General features: G+C 42.8%; 1 protein-coding gene across 6 annotated transcripts in view; it reads left to right on the top strand.

Annotated features, from left to right (window-relative positions):
• The window catches only part of KLHL22 (kelch like family member 22), a 32,796-nt gene extending 9,446 nt beyond the window's left edge, over positions 1 to 23,350 (top strand). For all 6 annotated transcript variants that reach the window (XM_081338924.1, XM_081338922.1, XM_081338925.1 and 3 more), the window contains 5 exons: positions 1,018 to 1,183; positions 1,945 to 2,663; positions 3,170 to 3,362; positions 18,593 to 18,826; positions 22,035 to 23,350. In XM_081338924.1, the coding sequence (XP_081195050.1) occupies positions 1,018 to 1,183; positions 1,945 to 2,663; positions 3,170 to 3,362; positions 18,593 to 18,826; positions 22,035 to 22,412 (1,690 nt within the window). In that variant the 3' untranslated portion in view covers positions 22,413 to 23,350. The remainder of the gene's footprint in view (positions 1 to 1,017; positions 1,184 to 1,944; positions 2,664 to 3,169; positions 3,363 to 18,592; positions 18,827 to 22,034) is intronic.
• Positions 23,351 to 23,395: the final 45 nt, after the last annotated feature.

Here is a 23,395-nt window from a genome sequence, read left to right as displayed (position 1 = left end):
CCCCAGTTCCTGCCATCTAGCACTTCAAAAGCATGCAAATGCAAGTAGATAAATAGGTGCCACTTCGGTGGGAAAGTAACAGCATTCCATGCACCGCAGCGTATAGTCATGCTGGTCACATGACCATGGAACTGCTGGCTCCCTTGGCCAAGAAATGGAGGTGAGCACCACCCCTAGAGTTGGATATGACTGGATAGAGGAAACCTTTACCTTTTAATCTGTAGACTAAATATGCTCCCTTCCTCCCATGACTTGGTCTCCAGGTCTTCTCTCCCCATCACAATCCTGGAAGTTCTTCTCTTATGTGCCACATTCTGTCACCCTTAAAATGTGAGGGGGGTGGGATTCCAGATTCTTGAGACCCTCACCTGCACAAAGACAAGCTTTTGTTTCCTCTAACTGGAGCATTGTGCATCTGTTAATGCAACCTGGCTTTTTACAAATCTGAATTGAGTTCCTGGTTCAGGTTCTCTTTGTCACTTACTATGGCCACAGATTCCATTCCTTTGTGCTGTGTCTCTGCCAGTCATCCTGATCTCACTCAGGCTCTCTGCTATCACTTAAAGATGAGCCTTGGTGGCACAGTGGTTAGAATGCAGTACTGCAGGCTCAAGATTCTCAGTGGCTCAAGGTTGACTCAGCCTTCCATCCTTCCAAGGTCGATAAAATGAGGACCCAGATTGTTGGGGGCAAGAGGCTGACTCTGTATACTGCTTAGAGAGGGCTGTGAGGGTATATAAGTCTAAGTGCTATTGCTATGATGGTTCAGAGAGAAATCTCAGATGTGGCATGCTGGTTGTGTACAGAGGTGGTGGTGATGTGGATCCCAGCTTGGCGAGTCATCTCATGCATGCCTGAGTGGACCATAAAAGTTGGTTCCTACTGTCAGCGCATCTCACCTTGCCATCTCTGGAGGAAACAGGGCAGCACAAAGATGAGTTTAAAAACTGCCTTAGGGGATGTTGTCCATTATATTTTTCATTAGGAGGAGTAACTGAAAGATCTTTCCTTTTGTAGGGGAATGTTTGCTGGGGGACTCAGAGAAATGGAACAGGAAGAAATTCATATTCAGGGCATATCTTATAATGCCATGTGCAAAATCCTGAACTTCATATATACTTCGGACCTGGAACTTGGCTTAAACAATGTGCAAGAAATTCTAGCTGCATCCTGTCAGCTTCAGGTGAGCTTTGGCAGATCTAAAAGATGTGAGGTGGGTTGGGGAAGACAGCTTCTTCATTTATTAAGAGATATCAGATTGTTTTGTAGCCAGGAAGAGAGATGAGCCTGCTGTACAATATGATTTATATGTTTGCTTTTTTCCTTTATTACTTTTATTAACAAGTTCCTTACACTGGATAATTTTAATCTGTGTTACCGATCCAGAGTTGCCTGGCAACTGATAACAGAAAATTGTTACTTTCAAAAGGCGAGAGATGCCATACAACAAGGTAACTTCTTCACCATATTTCAGATTAGTTGACTTCCCAGCAGTATTCAGAATCTGGGTTACATTTGCATTTGTTTTCTCCTATAAATTTAGTATTTGGCATGTTTATTATCCAACCTTTTGGTAATAATCTTGCGATGTGTTTAGTGTTACTATAGAAACCAGAGAATCAACCCCATGGAAACCTCCTCTTGGGTTGGATCCAAGATGTTCTCCTCTTGCACTATCCTGATGCTTGAAATGGTCACTTCTTGGGGAAAAGGATATATTGTCCCTTTCTTGCATGAATGTTCCATGTTGTCATTAGTCTGGTCTCAATCCATCAAACAAATAATTTTTGCAATAGTGATATTTACAGTTTAAGTTTATTTTGATCCAATCTATGAACTTACCAGAAACATGCAATTACAAAGATTAGGTATATCATTTTGAAAGCCCAGAATTGCTTCCTCTCCTGTCACATTCCTATCCATTCGTGCCTTTCTCCTTTGTAGATCTCTGAGATCATCAAGTTCTGCTGTGATTTCCTGATGCTTTGGGTGGATGATGAGAACATTGTGGATATGTATAGACTGGCTGATCTCTTTGATTTGTGTTACCTGACAGAGAAGCTGGATTCCTACTTTCTGAAAAACTTTGTTACCCTCTCAAAGACAGAAACGTACCGCCAACTTCCCCTGGAGAAGGTCTACACGCTCCTCAACAGTAACCTCTTGGAGGTGAACTCTGAGAATGAGGTCTACGAAGGGGCCCTCCTTTACCATTACACACCAGAACAACTGGAGACGGATCAGGTTTCGCTGATGGAGCCTCCTAAGCTGCTGGAGACAGTCCGTTTTCCTCTGATTGAGTTCCAAATTCTGCAGAGACTTTACAACAAGTTAAGCTCCTGTCCGTTAAAGGAGACGGTAGCTAATGCCCTAATGTACCATAAGAACGAGTGCCTCCAGCCGGTGCTTCAGAACAGGCATACACAACTGAGGTCTGAGTTCCACTGTGTGGTAGGCTTTGGGGGGATGCATTCAACCCCCTCTACTGCCCTCAGCAACCAAGCCCGGTACTTGAATCCACTTTTGGGAGAATGGCGGCATTTCACAACAGCCTTGTCCCCAACAATGTCCAATCAGGGAATAGCTGTTCTCAACAATTTTGTATATCTGATTGGCGGAGATAACAATGTTCGAGGTTTTCGAGCAGAGTCCAGATGTTGGAGGTAAGAGAATCCCTTTCAGAAATGTATAAATTGCCAACATTCCCAGTGCCTGTGGTGTGTTCAGCTTCGGGACAAATGGGCCCAGAGCCCTCCCAACAATCCCAGAGCCACCTTGAAGCATGGCTCAGTTACTTCAGCTTGGTTCTTCAACACACCTTCCTTTCGGGGTGGGAAAGATGAGCAGATCCGTTTTGGCAATGGAAAGATTGCAAGCACAACTGTTTTAGTCCTGTGTCGTTTCAACAGAGCAAAAAGTGGAACAGAAATGGTTTGGAAGCAGCTGATGATGGTGACTAACCAGATGGGTGAGAGCAGAAGAGCACATAATGACAACGTACCGCTGCTCAGTTACTCAGTGGGAGACAGTTGTGATTTGCACAGGCAGAGTCCAAGAAATGCTGGTGGCCCCCACTCGTGGGGCAACAACCATTAACCTTGTAGTGGGATTTGCTTGAGACCCCACCCCTGTACCTCTTGTAGAGCTATCTGTCCTGTTTCTTTGCAAGGTATGACCCAAGACACAATACGTGGCTTCAGATCCAGCCCTTGCAGCAGGAGCACGCCGATCTCTGTGTCTGCATGGTGGGCGGGGCGATCTATGCAGTGGCTGGGCGCAACTACCGAGAGGACCTTCGGGAAGTGGAAAAATATGACCCCCAAACCAACAGCTGGGAGTACGTGGCTCCTCTCCAGAGGGAGGTAAGGAGGGAGAGGCAGACGAGTGAGGGCAGGCAGGTCTTTGGCCTGAAGTGGCCCCCGGAGATGAGTGCCACACCTTGTTAGGCTGGCAGGCTGACCCATCTGAGAACACCAAGGCAGTTTGGTGGGAGTCTTGCCAAAAAGCTCCCCAAAGCTGGTCCTGGGGATCAGAAGTCGATCCCGCTGCGTCTTGGAGTGGCCCCACTAAATGTGGCTGTGTCCCTGATGTGAACAAGGCCCTCGCTAGAGGTATCCAGGAGGGAGGGAAAAGCTTTGGATTCCTCAGCCCTGCCCACTTTGTGAAACTTCCCTTCAAGCCACACTCTATTAGTGGAGGACCAATTCTGGGTGCAAAAGCAATCCTGGGGTATTTGCCTCTCAGAGGTTAAGTGCTGACACTCACCTGATGTCCCAGGATAATTTGCATGACCAAATGCAAAACTGCTTCTGTGCTCTTTATGGAGAGTTGTGATTCTTTGCCCTTTCCTGGCTCCCAGGGGGCTTGGAATAAAGCCAAAGTGCATTAAACACACCGAAGGGATATAAAACAAGCTGTTAACATGAACCGAGAACAGAGTTAAATCACCTGCCAATTTCAAAAAGATAAACTGACTTTCTTAGGACAAATCAGGCTTTTGCCTGGTACCTAAAGGTAGCACTGTGTAGCAGGGCCAGGTTACAGATAGTCCTCGTTTAATAATGACAGTAAGGACCAGAGTTTTCCTCGCTAAGTGATACGATTGTAAACCAGGATGTCATGTGACCAGGCTGCTTTGTGAAGGAAATTCTGGCTCTTCCAATAGCCATGTTAAGCAAAAGAGCAGGGCTCAGTAAGTGAGAATGTTAGCTAGTCACTATGTGCAATAACACTGGCCTCTGGCTTTTTGGACACTCCCTGGCAAGAAGAAATTTGGTGGAAAGGTAGACAAAACCATAGCTCTGGGAGGCTTAACTTACTGGGAAAAGTAAGTTTTTCTAATCCTCTGGAATAGTTGGGTGGTATTTCACATCAGATAGCAGCTACTGAGAATGTAATCTTTTGGGAACTTCTCAGAAGAGCCTTACTTGATATGATTTATTGAACAGAAAAGCATAAAGCTATAGGAATTTCAGCAACTGAATTTCTGTTAGAAAAAAGCTGATTTACCTCTGAAATACCTTAGGGCAGAAACTTACTCAGTTTCTTCTTGATAAATTTCCTGTGAAGTGGCAAAGAAGTGGACCTCTTCGTGGATAAGCCAGGCTACTGGTGGCAGCCACCTCTCCGATAATGACAATTGCAGAAGCGGAGGGGAAATGCCCCCCACTCCTCTTGTATATCTTTGGCCAGCTGGCTGGGTTCACAGGCAGAGCTCCTGCTTGCTGATATAAGCAGCCTCCTAAACTACTACTCTCCCCTCCGCCCCACCCCAGTTTTCCTGCCCTGAGGAACTTCTCCTGAACTGGGCTGGGGAAGGGTGAAGAAAGGAGGGGGTCTCCTCTGCGATCCCTGCCTGCTTCCCCCACCAGTCCTGCAGCCTTAAAACTTTTCTGGAGGGAAAGTTTTCCAGTAAGTTCCTGGACGCAAGTAAATGCAAAATGTGGAAGGTGGGTGGTGTGAATTTATGAACTATTTGTGGGTTATAGAAGTTAGTGGATTATACGTACTTCATCAACTATTAGAAACTCCTGGTTTAAGACAGCTGTTTGCAAAATGCCACCCTTCCCACAACATCGTTGATGCATTGTTGAAGTATTAGCAGGACAGTCTTATGTTGAGTCTGTTTCTTTTGAATAGTTTGTATCTTTCCATCAGAACATTCCAGTCATGAGTTTCATCCCACCAAGTTTGAGTAATGGCAACTGTATCATATCTGCCTTCATGTACTAATACTTCATGTTCATCCTGTTTCTTTCCCTAAACTTTGAGCGTTCATGTATAGGCATTTGAGTCCTTTATGAATCTTCTTAGATATGTTTCTTATAACTCCTACTTTGTATTTGTTTTCCATCCTTTCCATCATTCTACTTCATTGTGTTTTTCCTTTTTCTTCTTCTTTCTATTCACTCCCTGCCTCCTTATGTGATTGGTTATCTAGTGGTTTTTGCTTGGAATCAGGTTCTAAAGGTCTTGAAGATTGCCCCACCCCCTGATTTTTAGTTTAAAGTCCTTTTGATAAGATGGTCGTTTTCTGAATATATACTTTCCAGTTCTTGTGAGGGTAACTCCATCCCTTGCCAGTAGCCCTTCATGTAGGTAATTCAGACCATGGTCTAGGAAACCGAAGTTCTCTCGATGACACCAGTTTTTAAGCCAGTGATTTGTTTCTAAAATCCTTTGCTCCCTTATTGGATGTTGGTCTTTTGTTGGAAATATAGATGAAAACACCATTTATGCTCCTAATTCTTTAACTTTCTTCCTTAGCTGTTCATAATCTCATTAGATTCGTTGTTGTGTTCATTGGTCCCCACGTGTAGGAGAAGAAATGGGTAGTAATCTGTGGGGTTGATTATTTTACTACGTTTCTCAGTTACTTCTTTGATTTTTGCTCCAGCGATACAATATACCTCCCTAGATTGACTGCAAGATCTGCATACTATAGTTTCTATTCCCTAAAGCATTGAATCTTCTATCTCCAATATTCACCTTTTTTCCCCTAGGAAAGTGTGGGATACTATTCTTCCTGTCACAGGAATGCTGGGTTGTGCCTCTTTTTTAGAAACCATCAATGAATGCTCTTTTGTTCTAGCTTCTTTTGCCAACCAGGCTTCCATACCAGTGTTTTAAATCATCAAATAGATCTCCCTTCATTCTTGTATGTATTGTTTGAATTAAGGGAGACCATCTCATTGCTAACTTTCTGAAAAATATGGCCCATTTACAATCTTTAGGGTGTCGCCCTGATACCCCAGATCCCCGTGTTTGTTCTGATATAGTTGTCTACAATTCAAATTTTCTCAAATTTCTTCTGGTTTGCATAGAAGGTGACTTCCAGTTTTGGAATTATTGTTTCGTTGTCTGGATTTTCAGTAGACTGTGCTTGTTGCTCTGTAAAGTCCTCTGGATACACTTGTTCCACTCCTGTTGTTTTTTGAGTTAATCGTTTTCTAGCTGCAATCAGGATTTTGCTTTCTGGAGGTAAGATGGCACCTTTTTCTTTCAAGTTAGCTTTAAGTTTTTCAGTGTGTGCCAATATGATTTCAAGTATAAGCTTTTTACATAGTTCTCCACATCTTTCTTTAACCCTGGCAACGAAAATTACCGCCAAATTAAATGCAGGATTTTCAAGTAACCGAACTGGCCAGCCTGTTTTACATCATGGCTGCACTGGAGCGCTTGGAGTCTGAGTGATCAGGCAAATATAATTTTCCCCCCTTGTAAGCCAACACATCCTTATGGGTAAGGAGGGTTTGATTGTCTTTAAACCATTGATCATTGATCAGTTCTTGTTTTAACTTCTTTGTTAACAGATCGTCGGGGTTAGGAGTTTTTACAGATTTGGGTCTCTGTGGGGTTATCTGAGAAATAAACTGTGGTGCTAACATAATGGAATCAATAACCTGCTTGCACTGGCTTTTTTATTGGGGTAATCTGGATAGGGCATCAGCCAAGAAATTCTTCCCCTCCGGTATATACTTAAGGGTGAAATTAAAATGATTAAAGTACTGTGCCCAGCGTACTTGTTTGGGGGATAGTTTATGGGGAGTTTTCAATGCTTCTAGGTTTTTGTGATCAGTCCATACTTCAAAAAGCACCTTGCTCCCCTCTAGGAAATGGCGCCATGTCAGTAAAGCCCATCTAATTGCAAAGGCTTCTTTCTCCCAAATGGCCCATCTCCTCTGTGTCAGTGAATTTTTTTTGCAAGCTTCTTATAGTATATTTTCATTTTAGGAAATTTGCTTTCCTGTTAATGATTCATAGGAATGCAGGATTTACAATCTACACACAATAGAACTAACACAAAATGAAGCAGATTTTCATTTATTGGGCAAAATAATGTGAATTTCTAATGCCTTAATTTTTCAGTTTACTATTACAAATTAAGTATATTATTAAGTATATTCTTGCCCAACCCTATTGCTCCTACCACTTTTTTTTTATTTAAAAAGTTTTACAATACATTTTAACTTTAATCCCCCCGTCCCCCACCCCCATCTAACCCTCCCTATCCCTCTCCCCCATTCCCACCTCCCCCCCCCCGACTTCCCAGAGCTAAATACAGGGTATAAAAATGAAAAACAAACATAAGCATCCATATGCTATCAATAATAAACTATTAATTCTATCACCCTCTGGCTCATGTAAAATGATTACAAACAGTAATAATATTACAGATAAGAAAAAAAAGGAAGAAAACAGAAAAGGAATTTTACTCAAATGCTAAATAAAATTTCTTAATCCCAATCCTTATTCATATTAATTTCAAAGAAAAAACTTTCATCTACTATTTACATTCTCCCACATTTCTCTAATCTCTAGACAAATTCTCAATTACGCACCAAAAGCGCCTATCTCTATTAACCTTATTAATCTCCAACCAAACTGAACTATAATCAAAAATAGTTCTTGCATATATCACGCCAAATATCTCGCAGTTCCAGATCATCCATCTATACGTCTAGGACACCATTCCAATCTCCAATAAGAATAAAATAAAAAATTTAAAAAAATTATAATCCAATTAGGTAACCTTTGTTTATAGTAAGTTAAGAAAAATCAACTTGTTGTTGATTAGAAGCTTGCGTACAAATACTTTTAGTCCACAACCCTAATATACGTTTCTTACAAACAGATAACATCAGTCTTAAATTGTTTTAAATATTAAAAAGCTTTCTTTCTCCTCTATGATGAATTCAATCCGTTGACATTCTAATTAGAAATTTAGTCACCAATCTTGACACTCCAAAGCTTTTGGAGCATATCTGAAATGACCCCTTCAACTTCTTTAGACCGCGCCCCTCCCACAGCTTCACTGTAAGTACGCTTTGGAGGTTCCATAACTTTCTGCTGGTCTTGCTCTTGCTCTCGTCTCGCTCGTTTTAGGGCGGCACGCGTCATCCTCTGCTCTCCTGCAGCAACCGATGAGACTGTAACTTGATCCCCTCCAGCACCATTCTCCTCTGTCTGTCTATCTGCAACTTCTTGAAGCTTTCCCTCACCATATCCCTTTGCAGCTTCCAGAAGTGGTAGGGGGATTGCTTTTAACACATTGCTATAAAAATCACGTGCCTGAGCCACAGTAACCAAACGATGTCTTTTACCTTCATGCATCACCACCAGTCCAACTGGAATCTCCCATCTGAACTTAATATCACATTTCTTAAGTTCCTGTACAAGAAATGCAAAATCTTTCCTTCTCTTTAAAATCTTTGGAGGAATCTCTTTTAAAACCAAGACTTCTTGCTCAGCAACTACCAATTTAGTATCATAAGCAGCTTGAATGACTTCATCTCTAATTACTCTCTTTGTAAAATAGACCACCACATCTCTGGGTAACTTCCTCTGTCTTGCAATCCATGAATTAACACGAAAAATTTTATCCATACTTCCCTCAATTTCAGATGCTGGCTGGCCCAATACCGCTTCCAAAGCTTCAGAGATCAGCTGCTTTAAATCTTCTTTAGAATTCTCCTTTAAGCCCCTAATTCTAATAGCATACTGCATCTGATGATACTGAGCGAGGCTCAATTCTCCGTCCACTTTATCCCTTATATTTTCATTCTCTAATACCTTTGCTTCTAATATAGAGTTCTTTTGACTGAGATCTTCCACTTTTGCATCCAGCTGTTGCACACATTCAGCTACACTTTCAATCATAGACAACATGTCTACCCTCATTGCTCTAAACTTCTCTTCCATCTTCTTCTCCAACTTCTCCTCCAGCTTTTTCAACTTTTCATCCATCATATCAGATATTAATTGTGAATGCTTTTCAAGGGCATCTTGTAAATCCTTAGGCGTCAACGCCGGAGGAGGTACAGGAGGAAGCAAAGCTTGCAACGAGGTCTGTTGCACCGGGGAAAACCCCGCATTCCGAAGAGCTTTAGAAGTTTTGGCCGCCATCTTTCGTCACTTTCACTTATTGCGCACTTTCACTTTAAAGCTATAAAATCCGTTGAGCTAGAGAGTAAAAATAAAAGTCCACATCACCTTGACCTCCTGTACCGCTCTGCCTGCATCTTTATACTCAAAAGTATTCCTTCTGGCAGGGGTGGTTGCTAACGCCTGGCTCTGCTCCAAAAATCACGGAGCAGAGACACTGCGCAGCTCGGAGCAACCCAGGCTTCGGGGGGGCTCAATCCTTCAGCCGCCCAAACTCTCAGTTCAGGCGGCCCCGGAGAGCTCAACCCCTACCTGGGGCCTCACCCCCTCCTCTTCTCCCGAGGAGGGGGCTTCAAATCCATCTAAACAGCTGATCGGCGCTGTTTACGATGGAAAAACACAGCTGTGGAGCGGACAGCCCCGAGGCGGCTGTCTTCGGCGCCGCGTCGCCACCGGAAGTCCCCTGTGTCAGTGAAATTTTTTGAAATGTAAGCACAGCGCTGTAAAATCCCGCTACAATTTTTTTTGTAAGAGCCCCTACAGCTACATCACTGGCATCGGCTTGAATCACGAATGGTTGCTCTGGGTAAGGGTGCTTTAGGACTGGCTCAGCAGCAAAAAGTCTTTTTAAGTTCTCAAAAGCGGTTTGACATTCCATAATCCATTGCAGTGGCTGACCAGGTAGCGGCTTCCCCCCTTCTTTGCCCGTTTTTAACAGTTCTGTCAGGGGTAAAGCGATCTAAGTAAACAAAGGGATGAATTGATGGTAGAAATTTGCAAATCCCAAAAAGCTCTGTAGCTGCTTTCGAGTTTTTGGAGGTTGCCATTCAATAACAGCCTTCACTTTTATTGGATCCATCTTGATGCCTTTGCTGGAAATTCAATAGCCTAAGTAATCCAAGCACGTTTGATGAAATTCACAGTTTGACAGCTTGTCTTGCACTAAGCTTACATGTTCTGTCATAGTCTCTGTATAGATTAAGATGTCATCAAGATACACAAAAATACCTTTGTACAGATGATCGTGTAACACCTGGTTAATCAGCTGCTTGAACACAGCAGGAGCACCTAGTAGTCCAAACAGCATAACCTTGAACTGATCGCTACCCAACGCGCTGTTAAAAGCAGTTTTCCATGTATCGCCTTCTTTTATTCTCACGTGATAGTACGCCTCTCTTAGATCTTATTTGGTAAAAATCTGTCCCTTTGGCAGGTGGGTTAATAAGTCCTTCATTAGAGGAAGGGGATACATATTCTCCACACTCACACAACGGAGCCCCTTAAAATCCACAGAGAGCCTGAGAAACCGATCTTTCTTTTCCCTGAACAATACTGGGGCTGCTACTTTGGATTTGGCAGGCTCTATGAATCCTCTGGCCAAATTCTTGTCGATGTATTGCCGCATATCCTTCACCTCGAGGGGGGTCATGGCATACATTTTCGGGTTTGGCAGTTTGGCTCCTGGTAGAATTTCAGTGGCGCAGTCATTCGGCCTGTGGGGTGGCAGAACATCACATTCCTTTTCACTGAACGCTTCTGCCAAGTCTTGGTATTTGCTGGGAATGGGTGGCTCTCCTGGCAGGGGGATGGTGGCAGTTTTTATTGTATCTGCTGGTGTCTCCATCTCACCGCTAATGTCAAAGGAGGAACTGGAGGGAGATGGCCCGATGGGCAATCTCATGGTCCTTTTCCCACCAGATAAAGGGTTTCCAGTTGTGTAACCAAGCTAGACCTAGTATCACTGCTTCAGTCATTTTTGGAGCCACCACAAGTCCGATGAATTCCCAATGTTCACTTATTTCTAGCTGCACCAGCTCCGTTACGTGGGTGATTAAAGTTCCTCCCATTAAAGACCCATCTGCCTGCTCAAATTTCATGGGTTTAGAGAGTAACCTCGCCTGAATGCCCAGTTTGAGAGCAATCGGCAGGCTGGTAATGCATCGTCAGCACCTTCAGTCTACCAGTACCCCTAAGTCCATTTGAGCTCCTGTCTTAGGAACTATAAGTTTGGCCGAGGGGGAAAAAGATGGAATAGGTTGACTCACCATCGGGTCGCTCTCCCCCTCATCATTGCTGTCATAAGGAACCAGTGCAGTAGCCGGGTCAGTGGGGGTCTCGACCTTTTCTTGAGTAGGCGAGGTAACCTGGGCAACTGGTTCCTGAGTGAACCAATTTGATTTTTCTCTGGCAGACGGCTGGCTTACTTTTCTTTTCTCTGGTGGGGCTGAGCTGCTTTTCTGCTGTGGGAACGGGACAGGGCAAACTGCTGCTCGGTGACCCAGCTGGCCACATCTAAACCATTTGATTGGTGGGCCCAAGGATGGTTTGGGAGGTTCCGCTGCTCCTGTCGCTGGGGCTCGTTGGGCAGGTGGTCATCTAGCCTGTTCTGACCTCAGTCCAGGTCCAGGAGTCACTGGCTTCTTCTAACGGGTCAACTCAATGTCCATCTTCACTGCCACCTGGTACCACTCCTGTAGCTGGTCAGGAATTCCATGGTAAACACAGGCTTGGAATAGATTACGGTCCAGGCCATTCTTGAAATGGTGTACCAGGGATCTTTCTGGCTACCGCTCAGTTCGACCCGCCACTCTCCAGAATTCGTGCACATATTCCTTTGCTGGTCTGCCTACCTGTTTTACTTCATGAATGTCCTTCTCGGCCTGCAGAGCTATGGATTTATCCTCAAACCTGGCTCTCAGCCCTTGGATGAATAGGTCGTAGTCCCATAGCTCGGGCACTTGCTCATTGTGCAAGCTATTCAGCCATTCTGATGCCTCCCCCTCTAGGTTTGCTGCTATGACATTGACCACAGCGGCAGGGTCCAGGTAGGTGTTGGCATTACGGTTCATGTAGGAACACACTTGGTTCAGAAAGAAGGCTAACTTTCAGGGTCTCACATCAAACGTGGGTTTGAAAGGAGCCGTTATGGGTTGCTGCCTCTCCAGTAAAGCGTGCAGCCATCCATACTGTTGCATCAGGTCACATTGGATGCCCTCTGCCCGATCAAACCTTGGCATGGGCCCTGGGCTGGTGTAGCGTCAGTGGCAGTATTCAGGGCTGTGACACCAATGGCGAGGCTCTGTGCTCCGTTAGTGATAGTGGCGCTCTGGGCTGGCCTGGTATCAGTAAGTATCAGGGCTCTCCCTGTGTCAATGGCAGTCTGGACGAAGGTGACGTGTGGCGGTTGGGGCTCGCATAGGGGCGGCGCTGCTCGGGGCTGACCTACCGTTCTCGCCCAGGGCTGTCACAACGTCGATGATGGTCAGGTCTCAGCTGTTGCCGATGACAGTCGGGGCTAGCATGCTACTGGCGATGTTCTGGGCTTCTCCTCCCAACTGGGCTTGAGGTTAAAGCAGGTGGCCTCTGACGCAGGGAGGCAGCCCTGGCCCTGATTATGGGACTTGGACTTCTTCTAGACTGGGGACGATGTCGGAGATGCTTGTCATCCCGCTCGATGGTCAGTAGCTGACGGGTGACCTTGCTTCCCACATCTAGCCCCTCAGATTTCTCCCTCAAACATTCAACTGACTGGCTTCAGATTGCCGTCAGGTATTTCCACTCACCTGACTCCTCCAACGGTGCTACACACTTAGCCCCTCTTCTGTCAGGAGAGCGCGACTTGTGGGAGGTAGTCAGTAGAAATTCAGCTTCAGCGGACTTTGAAGAACTCTCTTTATGTTGGACTGCCTCCGAACGCCACGAGTCTCCGCTAGGCAGGGTCCGTTCTGATGACCAGATGTGCTGTTGTGTCTTTGGTCTCGCCCCCACCACTGGAGTCTCCAAAACCACACTTTCTATCAGTGTGATAGCCTGCGCTCCATCCACTGATGTAGTAGCCATGGTTACGGTGCTGGTAACAGGTTTCTTCTTCATTTTGGGATCTTCCCTGAGTCTTTGTCAGCCTCCCTTCTGCCTTGGGTAGGTGACTGGAACTCAGGACCCCGTAGGTTTAAGATAAAAGGGAGTCTTGGGTTAATGTCATGGTTCCGATAGATGAAGCCAATTAAAAGAACTTCAAGGCAAAGATTTCTTCCTTAAAGAACATTTTATTCAGGAAACAAAGTATCAGCACTTACATAGTTGAACCCAAGACTAAAAGTTCCCTCCCCCTCCATGCAATGTAACAAGTTGCAATTCCCACCCCAGAAAGGCTGTCATAAATCATATTCACCAATTATTTTAAAATGCGGGCTCTCCTCCCTACTTTTCAGCCCGCCAAAACTTTATCTAGAATTGACCTTGATTCTCACCCAGCTACAAATGTTATGGCTAGCAGAAAACGCTCAAGCATTGCCCCCTTCCCCCCTTCCACATCTGAGAATCCCAAACCACACAAACAGCACAAGGAAAGCAAAAGGTAAAATGGCTACAGTTTCTCAATCGCTGACAGTCTGCACATTTTCTTCCAGGGGGAGGCTAGGAAAGCGATTGGTCAGCTCCAGAGGGTCTTCAGTGGAGTGGGCTAGGGGCTTTGCTCTTGGTTGCTGTTTTCTTCTAAAAGTGACATGTTTCCATCGGTTTTCCTCTTGGGGTTCATACGGTGTATACAGTAACTTTTTTCAGAAGCTGTTTGTTCCCTATTGTGGTCAATTTTGGTGTATCGATTTTCTTCTTTTTGTTCATATATGGGGTCATTTTTTAGAAGCTGTTCGCTCCCTAATGTTTTTAATTTTGGTGTAGTCTTCTTGTTTAGGTTGGAGATTTTTGCTTTGTTCATTAAGTTTCAGAGTGGTTAGAGCTGCTTCTAGACCTTTTATATTTTCTTCTAGTACCGTAATTCATATGATTTACATTTGATACATATATAGTTTGGGTCAATTTGGAGCATAAGCTCAAACATGATATATTTTGCAAGTCACTATAATGTCAGTCTCTATGTCCATGATTTTTTTGTTTGTTAAAAAATTAAAAATTTCTAAAAATTTATTTTCCTTGTTGTGAAGTGTCAGTTTACAATAGTTTACAAAAGTTCTTGACCCTTTGTTCTCTGTCTTGAATTCATCACTATCTTCCCTGCTTTAAGTACCTCTCTTTTTCTGTGATTTTTTAAAATTTCTTTTCCTCTTTAGATCATCAAGAATTTAAAAATGTCTAAAGAATTAAGATAAGTAAACTTTTTTCAAATGTTTATTTAAAAAAAGAAATTGAAAAATTGAAAAAATTGAAAAAAATAATTTTATTTAAAAAATTGAAAAAAGATTTACAAATTGAAAATGGGATTTAAAATTAAAAAGAAATTTAAAACTTGAAAAATTAAAAAATAAAAACTTAAAAAATGAAAATTTAAAAAAGAAATTTGAAAATTTGAAAAAAGATTTTAAACAACCTTCAGAAATTTTAAAAAATTAAGAATTTACAAAAGTTCTTAGCCCTTTATGAAGTGTTAGTCACTTTTTTATGTTGGAATTCTCAGACTTTTTTCTAGGAGATGCTTAGCTCTTCACCCTCTACACTCTGCCTTTAAAGTTTATCCCTTTCCTCTCTGTCCACAAGTGTAATGTACTTATCCTTTTCCTCTCTGCCTTCTTGCCCTTCAATTGCTTGGCCACTGCTGGGGTTTTTAGGTGCGATGTGCTGATCTTGGTGCTTAGCTGCTGCGCTGCTCTCAGCTGCTGCTGATCCACCGCGGTGCTCTCAGCCACTATTGTTTGGGCACTCCAGCCTGCTGTCATACTTAGCTCTGTACTGCCGCTACTCAGTTGGTCCGCCACGCTGCTCTCAGCCACTGCTGGTCCGCTGCGCCGCTCTCAGTTGCTTCTTGGGCACTCTGCTCCTTTGCCACTTAGCTCTGCACAGCTGCTGCTCAAGAGTCCACCGTGCTGCTCTCAGCCCTCGGTCTGCTGCCACCTAGCTCTGTTTCACCTCTGCCCAGTGACCCCCATTTGCACCTGACTGCCTCTGCTCAGCTGCCAGGCTGGGTTGCTAGGTTTCCTCTCCGCCTCTCAGCTGGGCTGGGCTGCTGGGCTCTCAGCTGGGGCACTGGGCCACCTCATAGCAGGGTCACCTCTCAGCTGTGCCGTCTCTCAGTTGGAACATCTGGCTGCCTCATTAAAGAACTTTTTTCCCCAAAATTTTAAGAATTCTAGAAGTTTATTTTCATAAATCCCAAAATTTAGAAGATTTTTTTAAAAGAAAATTTAAACTGAAATTTCTGTTCTTAGATGTTAGCCTTCTAGAATAATAGAGCAACAGAGTTGAAGGGAGCTATACTATTTTGGACAAATGGCTGTCCAATTTCTTCTGAAAAACCTCCAGTGATACGGCACCTGCACCTCTGTAGTCAAGCCGTTCTAATTATTTACACTATCGGGAGTTCTTGGGGTTCTAAATTCTTCTTTTGGTCCCTTCTTTGGCAATGTTGATGTTGCCCTGTTGATTTAGTTTGAAATCCACAGATGTATTAAAAAATGAAAGATGAATAAAATTTGAAAAGGGAAAAAAATATCCCAGCTGAGAGTAAAAAAAATGGAATGTCAGCTTGTTGTTAGTGTAAAAAAGTTTTTTAAAAATATGTTTTATTAACTTTTAACGTAATCACCTTAATATTCAGTAAACTGTGTTTGTCTAGGTTTACATTTAAGAAACATTCACTAACAATTGATTTCTATAATCTATAATCCACATAATAACTTCACTTGATTTCCTCTTTTTCCCATAATGTTCTCTTTTACCAACCTTAAGTTAATACAATTCTTGTTGTTTTAATGAATGATGATTGAGTATAAAAGTTTTCTAATATTTTTACAGATATTAATCGCATCAATATAATATTCCTTTTCTATCTAGTCATTCTGGTTGTCTCATCATAGATCCTGTTTACAGTTCTTGTTTACATTTGTTTTTCCCACAATGTTCAAAACATTCTTACGGGTTAAGATTTTCTCAAAGTTAATTATATTTAAATATTTAAGTCTATTTTTTTCTCATGTAAGCCAACCCAATACTTTTACCTTTCTTAAGGAATAAATAAGACTAAAAAAAGAAATAAGAATAAGAAAAAAATTAAAAGATAGTATGCTACTTAAAATCCCTATTTCCTATAAGCTAATACATATTTATTTCCAAAAAAAATTTCTTCTTTACCATAATTAAAAATATATTTAAATATTCCATTTAATAAATCTAGTTCTCTAGTCTTTTAACTCTTATTCAAAACATTTTTAATCTATTGTAATTTTCTTAAAGTCAATCACCTTTAGATACCTAAAACATTTCCTTTATATAAGCCATTCCAATTCTTTTATATTACTCATATCAAAAAATAAAATAAAATAAAGAAGAAAAGGGAAGTACTATGTTACTTGAGGGGCTCTTCCCTCTTAAAGTCAAATTCACATCCAAAATTTTTCTATTTCTTTAACCATATTCGAAAAGGTGTTTCTTTTTTAAATATTCTCTCTGATAGGCTCCATCGTCTAATTTTTTTAATTTTCACTTTAGCCTTTTTCTTTTGCCCAGTATCTTTCTTAATCAATATGTTCTACTGAGTCAAAGAATCTTTCCATATTCTTGTAGGTGTTACTGTAGATATAAAAGGCAAGTCAAGTACAATATCTTTGTGAGAGGCATTTGCCCATTCACTTTTCTTGAAAATCTTTTTCTTTCATTTTCTCTCTGCTTCTCTTATCATTTTTTGTCTCTCCAGTTCTAGTGTTTTTTCTGGCATCTCTGCAGTCCATTTTGTCCAATCTTTTTTCTTATCCTCAAATTCATTTTCAGAGGTTTTTGGCTTTGGGGGATTTTTTTTTCCTTGAGGAAAGTTGATAAGTAGGATAGAGAAAATTGATGTTCCTACCCAGATTGAAAGGCGCTGTTTACAATCAGCTTAAAATAGTGTTTTTGACTTTGGTTGCTTGCAGCTTGGGCTAGACTCCAAAGTTCGGCTAGCTTTTCTCCTGTTGGTTTCTGGAAGGCTTCTCCTGAACCAATTGGGTCGACCGCCATCTCTCCAAGGTCCCCGGGACTTACTTCCTTCTTTGCCGCCTCTTCGGGGCGACTTCTGGCCCATTTAGGGTCCCCTAACAGGAAGAAACTCAGCCGAAAGGCACGGAGTCCTGAACCCCTCGACTGCTGCGCTGCTGCGCAGGACAGGACGTTGTAAAAAAGGGTCTCTGTGTGTGTGTGTTATAAAAATAGTCCATAAGAATATTTAAAAATATTGTAAAAATATTGCTGTCTCTGATCATTTGTAATCCACAAAAGAGGGTAGAGTGATAATTGCAGCCCAGGGCAATAGTTATAACTATCTGGTGATAGTTGTAACAACTTTTTAAAATGATCACTCCGTTTTCTCAGGAACATTTAATATATACAAAATTTGTATTCAATTATTTTATTAATAAATACTGTAATCCCTATAAATATACAGAGAAAAAAGAAAAAAACCCAGATCTGTACCAATTCATTAAAGTGGGGTGGAAGAACTCATGCAAACAGATTTGTTTCTAATTCATTTTGAACTATGTCTGTGTAAGTATGCACTATTAATGGTAAAAAGTCTACAATATCTACAACATCAAAATCAAAGTACTCATAAAACAAATATTTGGCTTGCCCTCATTCATGATTTGATCCCCCAGCTTTGTTGATTTCAGGGTAGCTCAGATGTTCATGGTCTCCAGGACAACCAATAGCCCAGGGCTTTTCAACCTTTTCACCCATTGTACCACTTTTAGGATATGGCAACATCCAAGTACCACCAGTCGCCTAGCAAGGTGTCAAAAACTTGATGACACCCCCCCAAAAAGGAAAAAAGTGATGAAGTACAGAGAACCCTGCAGAGAACCCTGGCGGTACTGAGCTGCATCTTACTTCAATGCACATTGGCTAGACTACTGTAGGATGTAAACTGGGGTGCAGAAGGGAGATGGGCTATGCAGATGCCGGTTGCACTTGAGATAGATTACAACTCTTATCAATTGACAATTATGATGTGTTAAAAATCCAGTGATTGAGACCTTCTAAACTTATGCCTTTTAGTAACACGTCAGTCAGAAAAGGCGCTACCAGACTCCTGATTTTTTGCTACCAAGGCTAACGTGGATGTCCTCCTCCAGTGTTTTCCCAGAGTAGCTAAAGGTCCATTGAGGGCATTGCTGCTGAAAATCGTGAAAATTAAGGAACTTTGCAAGGGGTGTGGTGGAGGAGAGAAAACCAAGAGCGCAGTCTCCCTCTCTGCTACTTCTTGCTTTCTGTCCCATTGATGCAGGTCTATGCCCATGCAGGAGCAGAACTGGAAGGCAAGATCTACATCACTTGCGGGAGGCGAGGAGAAGACTACATAAAAGAGCTGCAGTGCTACGACCCAGCCATCAATCGCTGGGACATCTTAAGTGACAGTCCCATCAGGAGAGCCTGGCACGGGATGGCTGCACTGTTGGGAAGGCTCTACGTGATTGGAGGCAGTAACAATGACTCCGGCTACAGAAGAGATGTTCATGAGGTGAGGCAGCCTTTGGCTTGGCTAATGGCCTTTTTATTGCATGCTGCTGCTATTTAGAAGACTTGTGGTAGCTTAACGACCGGATAGAAACACCATGCACCCCCAAAATACAAAATACTTGCATACGTTACTTGAAACTGTTAACCAAATATAGTGCCAATACATCATCATCCAGTCCCCATAGCACCTCGTCATTCCCCAAGTGCCCTTTAAGAAATTGCTTAACTGCTGGAAGATCAGTCTCGCTTCCACAGGGAACCCTCCGAGGTAAAGAAGCCGTGCCTGAAGAACACGTGTTCTGGTTTCAGGTATAAAAGTCACAGAAATGGAGCTGGCAGAGAACTTCTTGCCAGCTTCAGCTTCAAACCTGTTTTGTCCCATCGAAACTTGAGGACAGGACAGCACCTCCAGCTAAACGGGGATGGGGGGGAAGGGAGGGGAGGAGTGAATCCTATGGACTTTCCTTCCTTGCCAAATTTGCAACTGAAATAGGAATGGAGACACTGTAGCCCCATGACCCCAAATCCCAGCCCTATGAGGCAATTGGAGATGGAGAAGCAACCTGGAGTTAAGGAGAAACTTCCTAACAGTGAGAACAATTAACCAGTGAAAACCACTGGAGGTTTTTTAAGAAGAGACTGGACAGGGCCTCCTGCTTGAGCAGGGGTTTTGGACTAGAAGACCTCCAAGGCCCCTTCCAGCTCTATTCTGATGGATGGTTAACGGTATCAAAAGTAGCTAAGAGATCAGGTGGGCACAAAGGAAGCGCATTTGTCCCTAGGTGCTCTTCAGGAGCCCTCCAGATCCATCGGGCTGAGCTGGACCCGCCTAATAGGTTCCAGAGTACTCGGCAGTTTATGGCAGTTTGACCACAAAAAAGCAATGCTTGCCATATTGGTATCACCCAGTATCTATTAATCTGTGTGTCAGACTTACATTTAGAATATGCAAGAAGAATATTAAACAAGAATACCAAAAGAGATGTCAGAATTTTAATAAATCTTTTTAAAGGTTTATTAAATACCACATGAGTAGATACGACCCCGGTCAGCCAGCTGAGCCCTAACGAGAAAAGTTCATCTTCAGGAAGTGGATTCAGGAGGAAGCTGGGAAAAAGAGGTCCATCTGCTAGACCTTTTTCCCCACTCCCCATCGTTTGGAATCTCTGTTCGGGGATAATTAGCAAGGGGAGATCCATTTACAATCATTGGAAAGGAAGAGATTACAAGAGAATAAGCAAGCACACAGTGGAGAATAGGCTTTGAAAGGAATGCCTTGGCCCCCATCTTAGAAGCCAAAAGAAAGCCTTTGGGGGAAACTGATAATCAAAAAACAGATCTGCAAACAACTAGAAGCAAACAAAGTTATAACCAGTAGCCAGCACGGGTTTGTCAAAAACAGATCATGCCAGGCTTATCTTATTTCATTCTTTGATAAAGTGACTAAAGTAATAGACCAGCGAAACGCTGTGGACGTAGTATACTTAGATTTCAGTAAGGCATTTGATAAGGTAGACCACGGATCTGTAGCTGGCTGACAAACCGTACTCAACGAGTAGTCCTCAATGGCACTACATTCACATGGAGAGAAGTAAGGGGGTACCACAAGGTTCCGTCTTAGGCCCAGTAGTCTTCGATATCTTCATAAATGACTTAGATGAGGGAATTGAGGGGAACTCATCAAATGTGCAGATGACACCAAACGCAGGAATAGCCAACACCTCAGAAGACAAGTTCAGGATCCAAAAAGATCTTTACAAACTTGAACAATGGGCTCTATCTAACAAAACGAGTTTCAATGTGGAGAAAAGCAGTTTTACATTTAGGTAGGAAAAATCAAAGGCACAAGTATAGACTGGGCAAGACTTGGCTTAAAAACAGTAACTGTGAGAGGGACCTTGGAGTCCTAGTGGACGATTAGTTGATCATGAGCCAGCCGTGCGCAGCAGCAACCAAAAAAGCTAATACAATCCTGGGTTGTATAAACGGGCATAGGATCAAGATCACGCGAAGTATTAGTACTGCTTTATAAAACCCTAGTAAGATCACACCTGGAATACTGCAACCAATTTTGGTCACCATATCACAAAAAAGATGTTGAGAATTTAGAAAAAATTCAGAGAAGAGTAACTAAGATGATCAAAGGCCTGAGACTAAAACATACGAAGAACGGCTACAGGACTTGGGTTTGGCTAGTCTAAAGAAAAGAAGAGATAGGGGAGACATGATAGCAGTATTCTAGTATCTGAGCGGGTGCCACCAAGAAGAGGGGGTCACATTATTCTCCAAAGCACCAGAGGGCAGGACAAGAAACAACGGTTGGAAACTGATCAAAGAGAGAAGCAAGCTGGAATTAAGAAGAAACTTCCTGACAATGAGGACAATCAACCAGTGAAACAGCTTACTCCCAGAAATTGTGGGCGCTTCATCACTGGAGATTTTTAAGAAGAGGCTAGACAGTCACTTGTCTGAGATGGTATAGGTTCTCCTGCTTGAGCAGGGGACTGGACTAGAAGATCTCCAAGGTTCCTTCCAGATTCTATTGTTTTATTCTATGTCAAAGAGCAGGGCAAGCTGACTGAAGGTTGCAAAGATGAACAAGGTGTTAACCTGTGATGAGCACCTTTTACGGAAGTGCTTAAAGCTGTTTAGATAGTTTAAGTCAGTGTTTTTCAACCTTGGCTCCTTGAAGATGGGTGGACTTAAACTCCCCAAATTCCCCAGCCAGTCTTCAAGTGGCCAAGTTTGAGAAATACTGATTTAAACAATCTTTCCCCTATGCAAGGGAGGAAATTTTATGAAAGGGGGGGGGAACACAAATATTGGGATTTAGGCAGCCAGGCACAAGACACACACACCCTGCTCCAGAGCAGACATGATCATCTGCCAACGTCAAACCTTGGGGCAAGCCTACAGCCACACAGAGGCCAAGCATTCTGTAGCTTTCCCAAACGCAGGGTGTGGAATTGGTTATCCAGTGCCAAAATCTCCAGCACCAGTCCAAAGACCAGAGTGGTGCCCAATGAAAGTCATGTTTACTTATCTGTAGTCCATAGTAAAGCAAGTTCCTGCTTTCAGAACTGGTTTGACAACTTTGCAGGGTGTTTCCAGTAACCCTGACCCCCAAGGGTGCTTATTCTCAAGCTCAGAGAGCTGCTCCCAAATGTTCTTCCTAAAATGACCATTCTTTTAATGTTGTTTTCTACCAGGTTGCTTACTATACCCCAAGCACTTCTCAGTGGACAAGTGTCCGTCCTCTTCATGCTGGGCATGGTGAGCCCGGCATTGCTGTCCTGGGCCACAGGATTTACGTCTTGGGGGGGAGATCTCATAACCGTGGGATCTGCATGGACTATGTCCACATCTATGATGCCGAGAGAGACTGCTGGGAAGAGGGTCCTCAGTTGGAGGATGATATTTCCGGGATGGCAGCCTGCGTCCTTACTTTACCAAGGGCGATTCTCACAGAGGGCGAAATGGGTGTGTCTGACGGGCAGCAGAAGAGAGTCCAGGATTACTCAGGTGTGTCTGCTGAGGTCCTGAGAATATTAGATTGGGAGGAATTTGATAACACGAATGATAATTAGCTATTACTTTGGGGTTGGCTTTTCTTATTTGGGCTGCCATCAGAGCTCCGTCAAGCTGGAGGAAGCCTGATGCCATCTAGTAGTACAGTAGTTGAGCCATTTAAGAAGCATTTTAAGGTATAGTTCTTTAAACTGATGCAAGATTCTTTGACGAGAAGCGAAACATAGTCCAATTGCCTTTTGCAAAAGCACTTTTGAGACAACCGTGACCTGGATGACTGCGAATCTTCACAGATGTACAACTCGTTGCTTGGCCAGTGGAAAACTTCCCCAAAAATGCAGTATATGTCTTGATCAGTCAGTCAGTCTTCAAATTATTTGCTGACTAGAACATACCTCAGAAGTTTAACAGTAAAACAGATGCATCAAATTAACTAGATACTAAAAGCTTACTGTGCTGCTTAATTCATCACAGAATCTGCATTAAAGATTCAGTTTGGCATATTCTGGCTTTGTTGCACACAACCATGACTTCATTATCTTTGAACTGCTCATGATCATCACTGCATTTCATACAGATGGAAAGAAAAACAACCTGTCTATTTTTTTCAATATTTATTTATTTTTAAATTGCTGCATCAGGTTTCCCATTTATCAAAGCGGCCTTTCCTCCGGAGTAAACTTGTGCCTAGTTAAATCGGAGGAGGAATCTGCCGGGATAAGTCAAAGGATCCTGAAAAATAAAGGAATTAAAATGCTGCTTAAGGTCTCTGCAGGAGGATGGTGGTTTCAATCCACCCTTCTCAGATGTTTTCTTTGCCTCCTTAGTGAAAAACACGTATTTGTAAAGAATTGCTCCTTCTGTTCAGTCGTTTCTCCATCAGAATCTGCTCTGGGTCTCAGAAAGCAACAGCTCAGCTGTCCTGCCATCTTTCTTACTTTCTGGAACATTGGTTGTTATTCCTCTTAATAAATAAATTGCTGGTTTAAGACTCCGAGTGCAGCCCCCAATGCCTCCTTTGCACGCTTGCTTTCCGTATGTT

Source organism: Vipera berus (assembly GCF_964194415.1).
Source record: "Vipera berus genome assembly, chromosome: 14".
Lineage (NCBI taxonomy): Eukaryota > Metazoa > Chordata > Lepidosauria > Squamata > Viperidae > Vipera > Vipera berus.
The sequence above is the reverse complement of the archived record's forward strand: the minus strand, read 5'-3'. Positions and strand labels throughout refer to the sequence as shown.